Genomic DNA, 17,940 nt, shown 5'->3' with positions numbered 1-17,940 from the left:
ACATCACTGCAGGGATTCCTCAGGGTAGTGTCCTCGGCCCAACCATCTTCAGCTGCTTCATCAATGACCTTCCTTCCATCATAAGGTCAGAAGTGGGGATGTTCACAGATGATTGCACAATGTTCAGCACCATTCACAACTCCTCAGATACTGAAGTAGTCCATGTCCAAATGCAGCAAGACTTGGACAATATTCAGGCTTGGGCTGACAAGTGGCAAGTAACATTCATGCCACACAAGTGTCAGGCAATGACCATCTCTGACACGAGAGAATCCAACCATTGCCCCTTGAATCACTGAACCCCCCACTATTAACATCCTGGGGGTTACTATTGACCAGAAACTGAACTGAATTAGCCATATAAATACTGTGGCTACAAGAGCAGGTCAGAGACTAGGAACCCTGTGACGAGTTACTCACCTCCTGACTCCCCAAAGCCTGTCCACCATCTACAAGGTACAAGTCAGGAGTGTGATGGAATACTCCCCACTTTCCTATATGAGTGCAGCTCCCACAATACTCAAGAAGCTTGACACCATCCAGGACAAAGCAATTGGCTTGATTGGCACCACATCCACAAACATTTGCTCCCTCTACCACCAACGCACAATAGCAGTAATGTGTACCATCTAAAAGATGCACTGCAGGAATTCACGAAGGCTCCTTAGACAGCACCTTTCAAAGCCATGACCCCTACCACCTAGAAGGACAAGGGCAGCAGATAAATGGGATCACCACCACCTGGAAATTCACCTCCACATCACTCACCATCATGACTTGGAAATATTATCACCATTCCTTCACTGTCGCTGTGTCAAAATCCTGGAACTCCCTTCCTAACAGCACTGTGGGTGTACCCACACGACATGGACTGCAGCGGTTCAAGAAGGCAGCTCACCGCCACCTTCTCAAGGGCAACTTGGGATGGGGAATAAGTGCTAGCCCAGCCAGCGAAGCCCACATCCCATGAATAAATGAATTAAAAAGTACGAGAGCAGTCCCTGGTATGAGTTAAGAATCCTGCATAATTTATGCTAATCAGTAAACAAGTGAATCCACATAACTTTTGAGAGATAACCACCATCGAATTGTACTGGTTTCTCTTGAAATAAATGTGTTTCTGTGGGATACATGCTTTATTTTTGTGTTATTAAATAAAAAATGAGGTATACATCCACAATAGTGATGGAATCTTAAACAAAAATAAAAGTACCTGGAAAAACTCAGCAGGTTTGGCAGCATCTGCGGAGAGGAGCACAGTTAACGTTTCGAGTCCGTATGACTCTTCAACAGAACTAAGTAAAAATAGAAAAGAGGTGAAATATAAGCTGGTTTAAGCTGTGGGACAAGTAGAGCTGGATAGAGGGCCAGTGATAGGTGGAGATTGCCACAAGATGTCATAGACAAAAGGACAGAGGTGTTGAAGGTGGTGATATTATCTAAGGAATGTGCTAATTGGTGACATTAAGGGTAGAAAGCAGGATGAGCGAGGTACAGATAGCCCTAGTGGGGGTGGGGTGGGGGGAAGGGATCGAAATAGGCTAAAAGGTAGAGAAAAAACAATGGATGGAAATATATTTTAAAATAATGGAAATAGGTGGGAAAAGAAAAATCTATATAAATTATTGGAAAAAAAAGGGGGATCGGAAAGGGGGTGGGGATGGAGGAGAGAGTTCATGATCTAAAATTGTTGAACTCAATATTCAGTCCGGAAGGCTGTAAAGTGCCTAGTCGGAAGTTGAGGTGCTGTTCCACCGGTTTGCGTTGAGCTTCACTGGAACAATGCAGCAGGCCAAGGACGGACATGTGGGCATGAGAGCAGGGTGGAGTGTTGAAATGGCAAGCGACAGGGAGGTCTGGGTAATGCTTGCGGACAGACCGAAGGTGTTCTGCAAAGCGGTTACCCAGTCTGCATTTGGTCTCTCCAATGTAGAGGAAACCGCATTGGGAGCAGCGAATGCAGTAGACTAAATTGAGGGAAGTGCAAGTGAAATGCTGATTCACTTGAAAGGAGTGTTTGGGCCCTTGAGGGCCGTCAACCATCAAACGTGTCCGGCCCATCTACTGCGCATCCGCCCTCACACCTTCCTCTCCCTCCCAGAACCATGATAGGGTCCCCCTTGTCCTCACTTATCACCCCATCAGCCTCCACATTCAAAGGATCATCCTCCATCATTTCAGCCAACTCCAGCATGATGCCACCAGCAAACACATCTTCCCTTCACCTCCCCATTGCATTGGAAGCAGTTAAGAGAAGGTTCATCAGACTAATACCTCGAATGGGTGGGGTGTCTTATGAGGAAAGGCTGGACAGACTAAGCTTGTACCCGCTGGAGTTTAGAAGAGAGAGAGGCGACTTGATTGAAACATATAAGATCCTGAGGGGTCTTGATCGGGTGGATGTGGAGAGGACGTTTCCTCTTGTGGGAGAATCTAGAACTAGGGGTCACTGTTTAAAAATAAGGGGTCACCCTTTAAAAATAAGGGGCCGCCCATTTAAAAGAGGGTTGGAACTGTCTTTCTGAAAAGGTGGTGGAAGCAGAGTCTTTGAATATTTTAAGGCAGAGGTGGATAGATTCTTGGCAAGCAAGGTAAGTAAGATAGGTTATCGGGGATAGGTGGAATGCAGATTTCAGGTTACTATCAGATCAGCCATGATCTTATTAAATGGCAGAGCAGGCTCGAGGGGCTGAATGGCCTACTCCTGCTCCATGTTTGCATGTTCCTATGTAAATATAAATATTTAATTGCATATCAAAGAGCATACATAGTAGGATAAGGCAAAAACAGGAATCTATGTCAGATGCTGCAAGTTCAATACTGCAGAAAGCCTAGAAGAGCATAGGAAGTGCAAGTGTGAAATTAAAAAGGAAATTAGGAATGTAAAGAAAGCACATGAAAAGACATTGGCAAGTAAAATCAAGGGAAACCCAAACATGTTTTATAAATGAATAAAGAGCAAAAGGATAACTAAGGAAAAGGTAGGGCCGATTAGTGACCAGAGAGGAAACCTAATGTGGAGACCTAAGATGTGGGCACAAAGCAGGTGGGAATTCACACAGATGTTAAAGTTAAGGAGGAGGAATGTGCAATATTGGATGGGATAAACGTAGGGAAGGAGAAAGTATTAAGGTGCTAGAATTGTTACAGCACAGAAGTTTTTTTACTCATATTGTTTTTGCTTCTTTTGCCATATACTTTCAATCTATGCCCTCTCATGGTTGACCCTTTCATGAGTGGGAACAGTTTCTCCCTATCTACTCTGTCCAGACCCATCATGATTTTTCAATACCTCTATCAAATCTCTTTTCAGCCTTCCTTTCTGCAAGGAAAACAGTCCTAACTTCTCCAACCTGTCTGCATAACTGAAGTTCCTCATCCCTGGAACAATTCCCATGAATATTTCCTGCACTCTCTCCTATGCCCTCATATCCTTCCGAAAGTGCAGCATCCAGAACGGGACACAATACTCCAGCTGAGGCTGAACTAGTGTCTTATACAAGTTCAACATAATACCCTTGTTCTTGAACTCTATGCCCCTATTAATAAAGCCTAGGGCACTGTATGCTTTGTTAACTGCTCTCAACATGTCCTGCCACCTTCAAAGACCTATGTGCTTATACACCCAGTTCCCTCTGCTCCTGTACCCCCTTTAGAATTTTACCCTTTATTTCACATTGTCCCTCCATGTTCTTTCATATCCTATGTATGCTCACTTCATATTTCTCTGCATTGAACTTCACCTGCTACCTGTCCTCCCATTCCATCATTAGGTTAGCCTTAGCATCCTTGAAAGTGGATAAATCACCAGCCTGACTGAAATGTAGCCCAGGCTGCTGAGAGAAGCAGGTGAAGAAATAGCAGAGGCCCTGACCATTTTTCAATTTTCACTGGCTACAGGCATCATGCCGGAGGACTGCTAACATTGTATCATTGTTTAAAAAGGGAGGAAGTGATAGCCTGAATAATAGCAGCTAGGCCGGTCAACCTAACCTTGGTGGTGGTGAAATTACTAGAAACAGTTCTTGGAGACAGTATAAATTGTTATTTAGAAAGGCATAGATTAATCAAGAACAGTCAACATGGATTTGTTAAGGGAAGGTCATGTTTGACTAACTTGATTAGCTTTTTGAGGAGGTAATGAGGGTTGATGAAGCTAATGTGTTTGATATGGTCTACAGGATTTTAGCAAGGTTTTTCATAAGGTCAAACATGGCTGACTGGTCACAAATGTAAAAACTCAGGAGATCCAAGGGCAGGTAGCAAGTTGGATCCAAAATTGGCTCAGTTGTCGGAAGTAAAGGATTATTGTCTACAGGCGGATTTGTGACTGGAAGGCTTAGCTGCAGTATCCTTTTTCCTGGTCTTTAACTAATGCATGGATCTGATTTAAGTTTTAAAAACCCCAGTGAGATTCTGCAGTGCTCTGTACTAGGTTCCTTGCTGTTTGTGATAAATATCAATGATTTAGACTTAATTTTGGCGGATATGATTAAGAAGTTTGCCGATAATACAAAAATTGACTGTGTGATTGATAGAAAGAAAATTGTAGCTGCAGGAAGATATAAATGAACTCCTCAGATGTGCAGAAAAGTGACAAATGAAATTCAATCCATAGAAGGATGCTTTTGGGGAGGGCAAACAGGGTTAGGGAATACAAAATAAATGGTAGCATTCTGAAAAGTGTTGAGGAACAGAACCTTGGAGTGCATGTCCATCATGTAGCAAGACAGACGGATACGTGGTCAAGAAGGCAAACAGGGCACTTTCCTTTATCGGCCGAGGCCTGGAGCAAAGAGGTTATGCTAGAACTGTATAAAACACCAAGAAGTTCTGATGAAAGTTTATTGACCTGAAATATTAACATTGTTTCTCTCCACAGATGCTGCCTGGCTTGCTCAGTATTTCCAGCATTTTTTGTTTTCATTTCAGATTTCCAGCATCTGCAGTATGTTACTTGTGTATAAAACACTAGTTAGACCACAGTTGGAGTGCTGAGTACAGTTCGGATCACTGCATTATAAGAAGGATTTGATTGCACTAGAATGTGTTCAGGGGAGATTTATGAGGATTTTGACAGAATTAGAGAATTTTAACTATGTGGGAAGAATAGGTACACTAGGGTTGTTTTCTTTAGAACAGAGAAGGTTAACTGAGGTGTAATAAAATTATGAAGGGTCTAGGTAGGATCTTCCTATCCACGCTATGTCCACTAGAAGAGAGGTCAATATTAGGGGATATAGATTTAAAGTAATTCATAGAGGGAGTAGAGGGGAGTTGAGATGTAATTTTTTTTCACCTACAGGGTTGTGGGAATCTGAAACTTACTCCCTGAAATCCTCATCATACTTGGATATGGAGCTGAGGTGCCCTAACCTAAAGGCTACAGACCAAGACCTGGAAGGTGGGAAAAGGCCAGATAACTTTTTTTTGGCCAGCACAGATACAATGAGTCAAATGATCTGCTGTACGTAAATGTTTCTATGCATAACTAATATACAGAAAATAATATTTGTTTTGTGCGACGGGGACTATGTGGATTTTTTATATAACACAGGAGGGGGTGGAGGGCGGGATCTCAAGCAAAAAAGGTTGAGTCTCTGCACTCATCACCATTGTAGGTAACAACTAATAAGTTGAAGAAGATCTGTGCATGACGTGGTGGGGCATGAATTTTATTTTGCAGATGATTTCATTATGATTGCTTGTTAGCATTTTTAAAATTAAGTTTTATATTTCATTCTGGTGGATAATTGAAGTTATTCTGGTTCAGGGTGATGGGTGTTTAAGTTTAAATAAAAACCTGATCTGTGTTGACTAATGGTTGCTGACACATTGAGTGCGCGGCTCGCTCTTTTCCCCAGTTGCTGATGGCTTGTGAAAATGGTTCCAATTGGGTTATCTCGTATACATGAAATAAATTCCATATTTACACTACGTGGGATAGGAACATGAGAACATGAGGAGGCCAATTAGCCCCTTGATGCAGCTCCACCATTCGGTGAGATCATGCCTGATCGGTGACCTACCTCCATATACCCACCTTTGCTTCATATTCCACAATACCTTTAGTTTACAGAAATCTGTCTGTTTCAGAATTAAAATTATTGATTGATCAAGCATCAATCACTGCTGGCAGAAGAAAGTTCCAAACTTCTACCACCCTTTATGTGTAAAAGTATTTTCTAATTTCACTCGTGAAATGTTTGGCTCTAATTTTTAAACTATGTCCCCTGAATCCTAGACTCCCCAACCAGCAAAAATAGTTTCTCTATCTACCTTATCTATTCCCTTAATATCTTGAAAACGTCAATCAAATTGTTTCTAACCTTCAAAATTCCAGGGAATACAACCCTAATTTGTGTAATCTCTCCTTGTAATTTAACCCTTGGAGTCCAGGGATCAATCTATTGTTATCAGAAACTATTAGTCATTTTGCATCATTAGCTTCAGTATGTTTCCTTAGTTAAACATTAGTTGGTGCAGTAACTTTTAGTGATTGAGAGTAACCTAAAATAGTCATGTGACAAACAAGTGATTCCATGGGTTCATGCCGAGGAGGAGCTGTGCAGTTAGTTGAAGAATCATGCGGACTCGAAACGTTAACTGTGTTCCTCTCCGCAGATGCTGCCAGACCTACTGAGTTTTCCCAAGTATTTTTATTTTTATTTTTGTTCCCTTTCTCATTGCTCCCTCCTGGAGCATTATTTATATGTTTACTCAGTTACTTGGTGTATACTTTCCAGGCACCATCATTTAAAGGAATAGCATTGCTTTTTTATATTCATTCATGGGATGTGGGCTTTGCTGGCTAGGCCAGGATTTATGGCCCATCTGTAGTTGCCCTTGAGAAGATGGTGGTGAGCTGCTGCTAGGCCATTCCAGAGTCAACCATATGTGGGTCTGGAAAGGTAAGGATGACAGAGTTCCTTCCTTAAAAGGCAATAGTGAACCAGATGGGTTTTTACAACAACATGGTTCTCGTTAGACTTTTAATTCCAGATTTTTATTAAATTCAAACATCTGCTGTGGTAGGATTTGAACCCAGGTCCCCAGAGCATTACTCTGGGTCTCTGGATTACTAGTCCAGTGACAATGCCACTACACCATTGCCCCCTCCCATTAGCTTTAGGCTAATTCTACCTCAGTGGAGCTCACAAGCATATAAAATTTAAAATGTATTATGACCTTTCCAATAAGTATTTTAATGACTTATTTACATTGCAAGGTGACAAATTTGTTGTTGACGATAGGTGTTTCAGTGATGGCTTGTTAAATGGTGTAGAATGGCTTAATCGCTACTTAGTTTATAAGGTTAAAGAGTTTGTCAATAATTTCCACAAGCTCGTGAGTTTATCATCAAAAATAGTTAGTTGCTTTTATAGGGTGTCAACATTGTTACCATTGTAGCTAAGTTGACTGCTGAAATATACCAGAAAGAGTCGGTATTTCGATGACAATAATGAGTTGTCAATAGTTGCTTCCAGCTGTACTGTGTTTTTTATGCTACCTAGCATAATATAAATCATGACTTGAAAGTAGGCTGCTGAACTACCTTCTTGGCTTTATGTTATTAGAGCTTATTGTGATTATATTTAAAAGGCACTGAGGGCATAATTTTGAGATACAAACTATTAAAAAATATATATATAATTGTTTTGCTTGGAGACCTCTTGACTCAACAACAGAATTTATATGGTGGAAACTACAGCGAAACCTGGATTTTGTCTCAGCAAAAAAGAGAAAAGATGGTAGTAGGCAGAGGGAGAACTAGCTGAAGAAAAAATGATTCTTGTGAATTAATGTCCAGTATTTTTTATTTCAATTTTCTCCCCTTTCCCGATGGCCTTTACTCCTTCTTGGGACACTGTTCTTGGATGCCCTGTACCTGGCCCTCTTCACTGTATGAGTCAAGGCAGTGAGGCCTGGATTCTCCTTTTTCTGACAGGGTAGTGGTGAGTTGGGATTTCTGCTCGGCTCTTAAACACCCCCCCCACCCTGTGACACCCCTCTCTTGATTGGGGACTGTTTTATATCCAGGAAGGGTTCCTGGCAGGATTCCAGCACCAAGATGCTCTTACTAGGCACCCTCCCTATTGTGACACTGATGCCTAATGCCCTTACTTCAGGAACGACTGTCAGGCTTCTGCTGATAGTCCCAGTGAGAACAGATGAATACTGTACAGTATTGTGGAAAAACTGGCTCTCTGCTAACCCTGTTTTCTGTTGGGCCATATTGAGTGACAGTGATTAGTGCATGCCCAAATGTGTCGTGTTGCTGGGTCAAGTAGTGCCTGTGTAAGCACGGAATGGGAGGTGAAACAAGGGCAAGCTCAATAATAAATGCCATAAACTATTATTTCACAATTGAGGGAGATTACACAGCTCACAATTATTCCTGAGTTATACATGACTTTTCATTTGTGGCATGAACAGTTCACTGATAAATTTCCTGTGTGGAGTTTTATTTATTTAGAATCATCGAATGACAAAGCAACACCAACTTGCATTTATATAGGGCCTACGACATAGGAAAATGTCTGAAAGTGCTTCACAGGAGTGTTATCAAACAAAGTTTGACATCAAGCCACAATACAAGATGTTAGGACAGATGACCAAAAGCTTGGTTAAAGAAGTTTTAAGGAGTGTCTTAAAGGAGGAAAGAGATGCAGAAGTGGAGAAGTTTAGGGAGGGAATTAAGAACTTAGGGCCTCTGCAACTGAAATCCTACCAATGGTGGAGCGATTAAAATCAAGATGTGTAAGAGGCCAGAATTAGAGGAGGGCAGAGATCTTGAAGGGTTATGAGGAGGAACTGTTGGAAATAGGGAAGAGTGAGGCCATGTAGGGATGAGAATTTTAAGATTGAGGTGCTGCCAGAGTGGGAGCCAATGTAGGTCAGCAAACACAGTGGTGATGGGTGAATAGACTTGGTATGAGTTAGGGTACTGGCAGCAGAGCTTTGGATGGCCTCAATTTTAAGCAGAGTGGAAAATGGTAGCCCGGCCAGGACAGCATTGGAATGGAATAGATAGGTAGATAGACAGACAGACAGACATACATGGCATGGATGAAGAATACAGCACAGAATCAGATGATTCAATCCATTATGTCTGTGTTGGTTCTAATTAGTCCCATTCTGGTGCCTTTTCCCCATAGATCTGCAATTATTTTTCCCTTCAAATAGTTATCCGATTCTCTTTTGATCTGCTTCCACCACTATTTCATGGGTGGCATATTTCATGGGCAATGACTATCTCCAACAAGAGAGAATCTAACCATTGTCCCTTGATGTTAATGGCATTACCGTCACTGAATTCCCCACTATCAACATCCTGGGGGTTACTGTTGACCAGAAACTGAACTGGACTCGCCATATAAATACTGTGGCTACAAGAGCAGGTCAGAGGCTAAGGATCCTGCAGCGAGTAAGTCACCTCCTGACTCCCCAACACCTGCCCATCACAAGGCACAAGTCAGGAGTGTGATGGAATACTCCCCACTTGCCTGGATGAATGCAGCTCCCACAACACTCAAGAAGCTTGACACCATCCAGGACAAAGCAGCCCACTTGATTGGCGCCCCATTCACAAACATTCACTCCCTCCAACACCGACGCACAGTAGCAGCAGTGTGTACCATCTACAAGATGCACTGCAGGAACTCACCAAGACTCCTTAGATAGCACCTTCCAAACCCATGATCACTATCATCTAGAAGGACAAGGGCAGCGGATAGATGGGAACCCAACACCTGGAAGTTCTCCTCCAAGTCACTCACCATCCTGACTTGGAAACATATCGCCGCTCCTTCACTGTCGCTGGGTCAAAATCCTGGAGCTCCCTCCCTAACAGCACTGTGGGTGTACCTACACCACATGGACTGCAGTGATTCAAGAAGGCAGCTCAGCACCACCTTCTCAAGGGCAATTAGGGATGGGCAATAAATGAAGCCCCTCATCCCAGGTACCATTCTAGAGAATCTGCTCTAGATGCTGCCTTAGGCATTGAAATTCTTCCTAAAGTGTGATGGCCAGAAATGAACACAATACTTCAGCTGTGGCCCATCCAGTGTCTTATAAAGGCTTAGCATAGCATCCTTGCTTTTGTACCCTGTGCCTCTGTTTATAAGGCCAAGGATATCATATACAGTACTTTTTAAACAGCCTTTAACCTTCTCAATTTGCCTTGTCACCTTTAAAGATTTGTTTCAGTACACACTCCGCACCACACCCCCGCCCCCCCCCACCCCACAAACCACCCAGCAAATTTTTTTCCACAATCTCCTTTAAAATTGTACCCGATGGCTCATATTGCCCCTCCTCATTCTTCCTACCAGAATGCATCACTTTATACTTCTGTCTTAAATTCTGATGCCTACCTATTTCACCAATCTGCCTAAGTCCACCTCAAGTCTGTTACTACCCACCTCACTGTTTACGCATTTTTCAGTTTGTGCCATTTGCAGATGTTAAAATTATGCCATTTACATCTAAGTCCAGGTCCTCAACATATATGACCTGACCCAAATACTGACCCCTGAGGGCAACACTATACTTCCCTCCAGTTTGAAAAGCAACTGTTCAACACTGCTGTCTGCTCTCTTTCTCTTCACCAGTTATGTACCCATGTTGTTACAGCGCCATTAATCCTTCAAGGGGCCTCTATTTTGTGTACTATGTATTATGTGGAACTTCATCAAATGCCTTTGGAATGCCCATATACAAAACATTAACCTTCATCAGACCTCCCCATTAGTCATCAAAGAATTCAATCAAGTTAGTAAAAACATGATTTGCCTTTAACAAATCCATGTTGACTGTCATTTATTAACCCATACATTTACAAGTAAAAATGGTTCAGCTTATTAAATGTCCCCCCATCACTGATGTTAGGATGACTGCCATGTTTACCCCTCCCCTTTTTTGAACAGTGATTTAACATTTGCAATCCTCCAGTCCTCTGACGCTGCTCCTATGTCTCAGGAGGATTGGAAGATTATGATCAGAGCTTCCATTATCTCCACCCTTACTTCCCTCAGCAACCTAGGGTACATCCCATCCAGACTGGGTGACTTTTCTATTTTGAGGATTGCCAACTCTTTAAGTACCTCTTCTTTATTTATTTTTATCCTATCCATTTTTTTCTACTACCTTCTCCTTTTACTGTGACATTGGCAGCATCCTCTTCTTTAGTAAAGACAGATGTAAGGCACTCAATTAGCACCTTTGCCTTTACAAAATCACCTCCTTTTTGGTTCCTAACTGGTGGTAGGCATGTTCAAATATTTCATTATCTTGTTGCAAATTTTAAAGAAACATGTATGGTAGCAAGAGTTTTGACCAAGTTTAGTAGTGTTTTTGTTTCTCATGTATAGAATACTAAGAATTGTAAGTTTATAATGCTTAGCAACACATACCACAGTGTACATGGATCAATCGGTGACTTTTTAAAATTCATTTATGGGATGTGGGCATCACTAGCTAGGCCAGCATTTATTGCCCATTCCTAGTTGCCCTTGAGAAGGTGGTGGTGAGCTGCTTTCTTGAATCACTGCAGTCCATGTGGTGTAGGTACATTCACAGTGCTGTGCGTGAGGGAGTTCCAGGATTTTGACCCAGCGACAATGAAGGAATGATGATATATTTCCAAGTCAGGATAGTGTGTGGCTTGGAAGGGAACTTGCAGATGGTGATGTTCCCATCTATCTGCTGCCCTTATCCTTCTAGATGGTAACGGTTGTGGGTTTGGAAGGTGCTGTCTAAGGAGGGTAGATGAGTCATTAAAGTGTTAAAAATGTGCACTTGCTATTCATTAGACATCCAAACTATCAGCTTATTTTGCTGCTTATTGGCATTTTAATTTGGACTGCCCATATATTACTTTTTTTAGCATGAATTATAGTATGCCATCGATCAGCAACCAAAAAATGCTAAATAGTTATTCCTGGAAATATTTTGTTCAGCTACATTTTGATAAATGGTGCTAAAAAAATCCTGGGAAAAATAATTTTGTCAGACTGACAAAATAAAATATTTCTGAGACAGCAATGCTGTTTAAAATATTTTAAATCTTACTGTTGCAGAACTCAGAATATCATTCTGCAGCATATATATTGACTATCCAATCTCTCAAATGTAGCAATCATTTTTTTTTCAAAATGCTTATTTGCTGCATTGTTTAGCACTAGATTTATTGTTCCTCGAAATGCTTGAAAAAGATGGAGTAACTAACTTCTGTATTTAAATTAGGGTTGTTTGAAGATGTTGAGTGAAAATGTATCATCTATAGCTTATAAGGCCAAAGTTCAGTGGGCTGAGTTGTGCCTGCCTGGTGCTGACCTCATTTTGATGCATAGGTTAAAGGGAAGCTTCATCTCATGTAATTATGGCCAAAGATGTCTGTGTCACTATTGTCTTATCTCAGGAACCCATCTGACTAAGGAAATTGGAACTTTTGGCATGAGATACTGACCTGAGTTCTGTGACTCGTTACTGCAAGAAGTAGCAATTGGATTTAAAGTGGCGCCTTCCGTAAAACCTCTATGTGGCCATTTGGCCTCCTTTATAAGGGGTTGAAAAATTCTACCAGATTTTTTAACAACTTATGGGGTCCAGGACTCTACTAGTGTTGGCTGATCAGTGCCTGCTGACTGGGCCCACTGATAGATTCTCATTGTTGAAGAGGAGAAAATTCCTAGGGTGGAATTTTCCCTGCCCGCTGGCGTCGGGCATGCTCGGTGGCATGAGTGGACAATATGGCGAGAAGGCCAAAAACCGGTTTCACAACTTCGTGAAACCAGTTTGCAATTGTCCACTCAACCCATTGATGGTGGGCCACATTTCCCGCTATCAGACATCAGGAACCTCATTGTAATACACCTGCATATCAATATAAGGCTAGCCCACCGGATTCATCCCCTCACGCTGGATTGTTTGCCCATGTGTTTCACAACTGTACATTAGTGACATGCACCTGGCGAGCTGCACTTCGCCTGGGACTTCTAGGTTTGTTTGCCTACCATTTTTCAGGCAGCACTCGCAGTCATCAGTGCTAGACAGCACCACAGTACTTTTAGGGGGCCTCACGGGCAGGTCTCTACCTACCAGACCAGCCATAAGGCGAGGGTGGCTTTGTACGGCTGCAGGGCTAGGGCTTGCTTGGGGTAGTGGGGAGAAGTGGCTCCAGGCAAGGGAAGAGGCTGCAGGTTGATGGTTGTACTGGGTAAGGGGGGGTATCCCAGGGTGTGTGTGGGCGCAGAGGTTGATCTGTGCAAGTGGCCTCAAGATGGTGAGGGCTGAGGAGGCAGTCTCCAGAGCTGATGAGGCCAGATGGAGATGTGAGTGTGTGTGTGAAAGAGTGAATGATGATGTCCCTTGAGCTGGCAGTGAGTGAGATGCCAGTGAATGTGTGATGGGCTTGAGTGTGTGAGTTTAGAGTGATGAGATGGTTGCCTTACCCTGGCAGCACAGATGAGATCATTCATCCTCTACCTGCATTGGGTGGCCAACCTCTCCTGTGCAGCTTTTGCACTGATCACCACTGCCATTGCCTACCAAGCCGGGGTGGTAATGTTGCTGCCTCTCCTGTGGCCAGAGTGGGGGTAGAGGACATCATGGCAGGCCTCCACAGGTCCAAAAGGCATTTGAGGGATGCGCCCCAAAACTGGGGGCTGCAGTCTTCTAGCCTTTCGGGGCCATGTCTTATTTGCAGCAGTCCTGGGCTGGAAGTACTGAGAGGTGCACGCGGGGCTATGCTTTAAATGTAGCGCCTGTCGTGATTGATGAAGTATTGAGGTGACGGTGTGGCAGGCAAATTGGAGCCTGCCTGCCATCAAAACGGTGTGTTTCCAAGGAATGCATAGTTAATGCGGCGGGTTTGGGACGATTATGGCGTGAGAAGTCGCCATTGTGGCCGGCGGGTAAAACAATGTTTTACCCACCAGCTACCGCATTTAGTGCAAATCTGGGACGATTCTGCCCCATAACTGCGAATTTCTTCCCCTCTGAGCATCATAGAGGAGGCCCCATCCCAAAGAAGGCCCCATGGAAAATGACAAGGCTGGAACTAAGTGCATCAGATTCCTGGTCCAAGTTTCTGCACTTCTGGTGTATTCCTGCTGGACTTACAATGGTGGCGCAGGAGAAGGGCTATGAATTTTTGAACCATATCTGTTTATCTAAAAGAGTGCTTTCATACTGAAATCCTGCATGGATAACCTTCCGTGCCCTATTTGAATGACCGCAGTTATTTTTTATTGTAAACCTACTCTTTAAATTTATTATAAATTCTTGTGATATGTGTTTATTAATTGTGGCATAATTGTAGCTACTATAGTTGAACTAATCATTTTGCATCTATTTGCATTTTTTTTGAAGGAGATTGGTAATCCTCACCTGTGATAGGATTTTGCCCATCATTCAGGTTTTGCTTTCTCTAACGCAGTAAGATTGGAAGTAAAAAAGAAATTGTGACATAAGTTAACTAGCCTTGACCAGTTGACAGGTCATAGTCTTCTATTGGAAACGCTTACTACAGTGGATCTCTGTTCCACTGAAAACATGCAGTTTGCTGATTTTTACCATCCTGTTAGATCCAGAGTGATATGCAATGTATTTTGCTGTGCAATTTAGGGGGCAAAACAAACTGGCAAGTTCCTCTGTGTTCCCATAAGGCAATCAACAAGTTCCAGGAGATCACTGTGATTAGGCAGTACAAACTTTGGTCCGACCTATCTTCTGTCTGCAGGATATTAGCCGTCACAAGGAATTCATGTAGTTCCTTTTTGAACTGTTGCAGCATACCTGCACATGCCCTTGATCTGGCTTGTTCCAGGCATCACCTCTTCCACTGCTGCTATAATTTTACTGCTTTGATACTTTGTGGTAATAGTACAGTTGTAAGTGTACAATTGAAGCTATATTTTATGTGATATGGTGTCTTGCCAGTACAATTGGAAACAATGGGGAGAAATTTATTTGGAGCTTTGGAGGTAAGTGTTCACGTTAGTTTTGTGATTCATTACTGAAAGAAGTAGCAACTGGATTTAAAGTGGTCCCTTGAATTCAGTGGCGTATCTCAGCTGAGGGAAATTTCCAGATGGTAGATAGTTGCATCAGGGAGAGCAAATGCAGATCACCTAACAGAATGGCACCAACTCTCCTAATAACACCAGAAAACTGCCTCAGATTGTAATGAGGTGAAATAAATGAAGGCCTATTACAGATCTCTATGATAAAATTGAGTGCATGATATTGATCAAATGGATGACAGCTGTATTATAAAAAATGCCAGACGTGTATTGGAGTTACTCAGTACCTCGCATGCATCACCATATAGTACAATATCTGGTCAGCCAAGCTTTGCGAGTACAGATTTCTTTTCTGCTGTCTTGGTCCTGTATTTAAATTAACTTTATAGCCATGTAGAAATGGTAATGAGACTCTGTTACAGTGGTTGATCAACTAAATTGATGTTCATTAAGTAGAATGTTTTACTGTGTTTGAATAAAGAATTATGGATATCCAGGAGTGATTACAAAGCAAAAATCCCACCAAAGCTCTTCTGATATTTTCATGTACCAGAAGCTTTAAACTTAAGTGATTTTCAACAGTCTTGTCGAACTCCTGTATTATTCCATTGCTACTCTGTTTTGATTGCTGGCTAGAGGTAGAGAAAGTTTGCCAAAATTCTCCAACCAATGGGAGCAAGATGTTTTCACAATGGTGATATAAATACTTCTCATTTATCAAGTGACAATCAAAAATTAATTAGCAAAGATTAACGCAGTGGACCTATATTGTGTGGATTGTAAAATTAAACAATGAAGGAATTCATCAAATGTTACATATTTGACAAACTGCAAATGGAAAATCTCAACTCTCAACTCCTCACACTACCCAACACTCATCGCTGCTACTCACTGGCCATTGTGTTACCCCTATATGCTTCCTTAATGTGTGGGTGCTCTGGTGATTAGCCTGGAAATTAAGACACTGCTTCTTGCTAACTGCACAATGTTCAGTAAGGTTAGTGGTGGCAATAGGGGGTCCATCCCAGCACTTATGCATACATAAATACCCAGGATGTTTTGTAGGTAAATATGCAGAAGCCCTCATTAATACTAAAGGCCGTAGGTTTTCTGTGACATTGTCATGGTTACAAACAAATTGCAGTCAGTTGTTGTAGCACTCAAATTTAGTTGCCTAAGGAAACTTAGGGATGCTTATTTAAATTGTAGCTTATGTGTCACAAAAGTTCAGTGGGTGGTAGAAATTTGTGGAAGTTTAAGGAAAATAATACCATACTGTCTCTTTATAAAGATAAAAATCTGAAACTTGTGTGGTTTTACATCATGCTTTGGCCTAAATTTAACATTTTTCTTCTGTTTCAGTATTTGATATGTAAAAGAAAACTGGAGAGCAAGAAGGAAGCTCTGTTGATTCTCTCCAAGGAGCTTGATACGTGCCAACAAGAACGGGACCAGTACAAACTAATGGCTAATCAGCTACGGGAGCGCCATCAATCACTGAAGAAAAAGTACAGAGAACTCATAGTAAGTTACTATTTTTAACCTATGAGTCTGTATCCCAGTTGCATTGTGGAAGGAAGAAGCAGAATTAAGTCATTTTCAAAAAAAAATTAGGAAAACATTATTTGTAATTTTGTCTTACAGTTTTAGGGTGAATTTAAACACCAACTTTTGCATCACTAGATCAAATTTCCAATTCATTGATGAAGTTGTTGTGTAGGCAAGGGTCCAGCCTAGAAATTTTACAGCGGATCACACAAGAGCAATGGAAGTAAAACCCATTGCTGCTGGAGGTTGCACACCCAACTGCAAGTTTTGGACTGCATTACAAATGTGGCCTTCTGCAGTTCAGATTTAGAAGTACAGAACAATGGGAATTCATTCCTAGACCATTATCACATCAGAGGATCAAAGGACTTCAGTGATTTTAAAGTCAGGAAACTGGTGCAAATCAGTATTCCAAAACTGCAATGAATTTGGTAGAAATTTTCGCTTTGTGAAATATGAACACATTCCTATTTGCATCATCTAGCTCTGAATTTGCAGTCCAAATTAAATAATCTGCTTAGATATACATTCATCAGCATTTAAAAAATATGGATTGTTTGTCATTGCAATCTTGTCTCTAATGTGGACTATTTCAAATCTGTGAATCTCTCCATAAATTAGAGGCCCAAGTCAATAAATCACCTTATGATTTGTACAATCAACTCCAGTGCAACTGTTTAAATATTTGAGGGCAGAAAACCCATGGCCTATTCAAATTGTGTTTCTGGATAGACCGCAATACCCCAAAACTAATGCATTGCACTGTACTTTGCAGGCTTCTGGGACAGACAATCGCCTGAAATGCACACCTAGTGGTGTGTCATTCACCCATGATATTTAAATAATATGATGTTCCTCTGTTGCTGGAAATCACAGGGAAGCATATCCGTATTCAGCTCCAAGGTGGTCTGCATTATCCGCAGTATTTCAAAATTGATCTTGCCAATGATCAGCATAAAATTGGAACATCCTGCTTCTACTTAACCACTGATGCTTCCTTGTAAAAAAACATTGTGAACCAGGCATATGAAATTTGCATCAAATGCCTTCTGAAAATCCAAGTAGATAGCATCCCCTGGATTATTCTCATGAATCAATTTAGTTAATGCTTCAAAGAATTTCAGCAGATTGTAAATTCATGTTCAAAATTTATTTTCTGACTGTAGTGCTCTTTAAATGAATGTGGGTGATTTGCCATAAAATGCTGTTAAGTAGTTTTTCCTCATAACCAATATTAGGCTATTTGGCTAAATCTAGAGTTCATGACTGGCTCCTCCTTTGAATATTGAGATTATATTATTACAGTCTCGTCTATTTTTTCACTCTGCATCATTTAATTCATTGTTTCTTGCTTTTTTGGGAG

At 41.6% G+C, this 17,940-nt stretch overlaps 1 protein-coding gene across 2 annotated transcripts in view; it reads left to right on the top strand.

Annotated features, from left to right (window-relative positions):
- The window catches only part of ccdc149a (coiled-coil domain containing 149a), a 169,209-nt gene that overhangs the window by 3,908 nt on the left and 147,361 nt on the right, over positions 1–17,940 (top strand). For both annotated transcript variants that reach the window (XM_078545892.1, XM_078545886.1), the window contains exon 2: positions 16,392–16,553. In XM_078545892.1, the coding sequence (XP_078402018.1) occupies positions 16,392–16,553 (162 nt within the window). The remainder of the gene's footprint in view (positions 1–16,391; positions 16,554–17,940) is intronic.

The sequence above is a fragment of the Cetorhinus maximus genome, chromosome 1, assembly GCF_964194155.1.
Source record: "Cetorhinus maximus chromosome 1, sCetMax3.hap1.1, whole genome shotgun sequence".
In the NCBI taxonomy this organism is placed as follows: Eukaryota; Metazoa; Chordata; class Chondrichthyes; order Lamniformes; family Cetorhinidae; genus Cetorhinus; species Cetorhinus maximus.
Note: the sequence above shows the minus strand (reverse complement) of the source record. Positions and strands in the feature narration are given on the sequence as shown.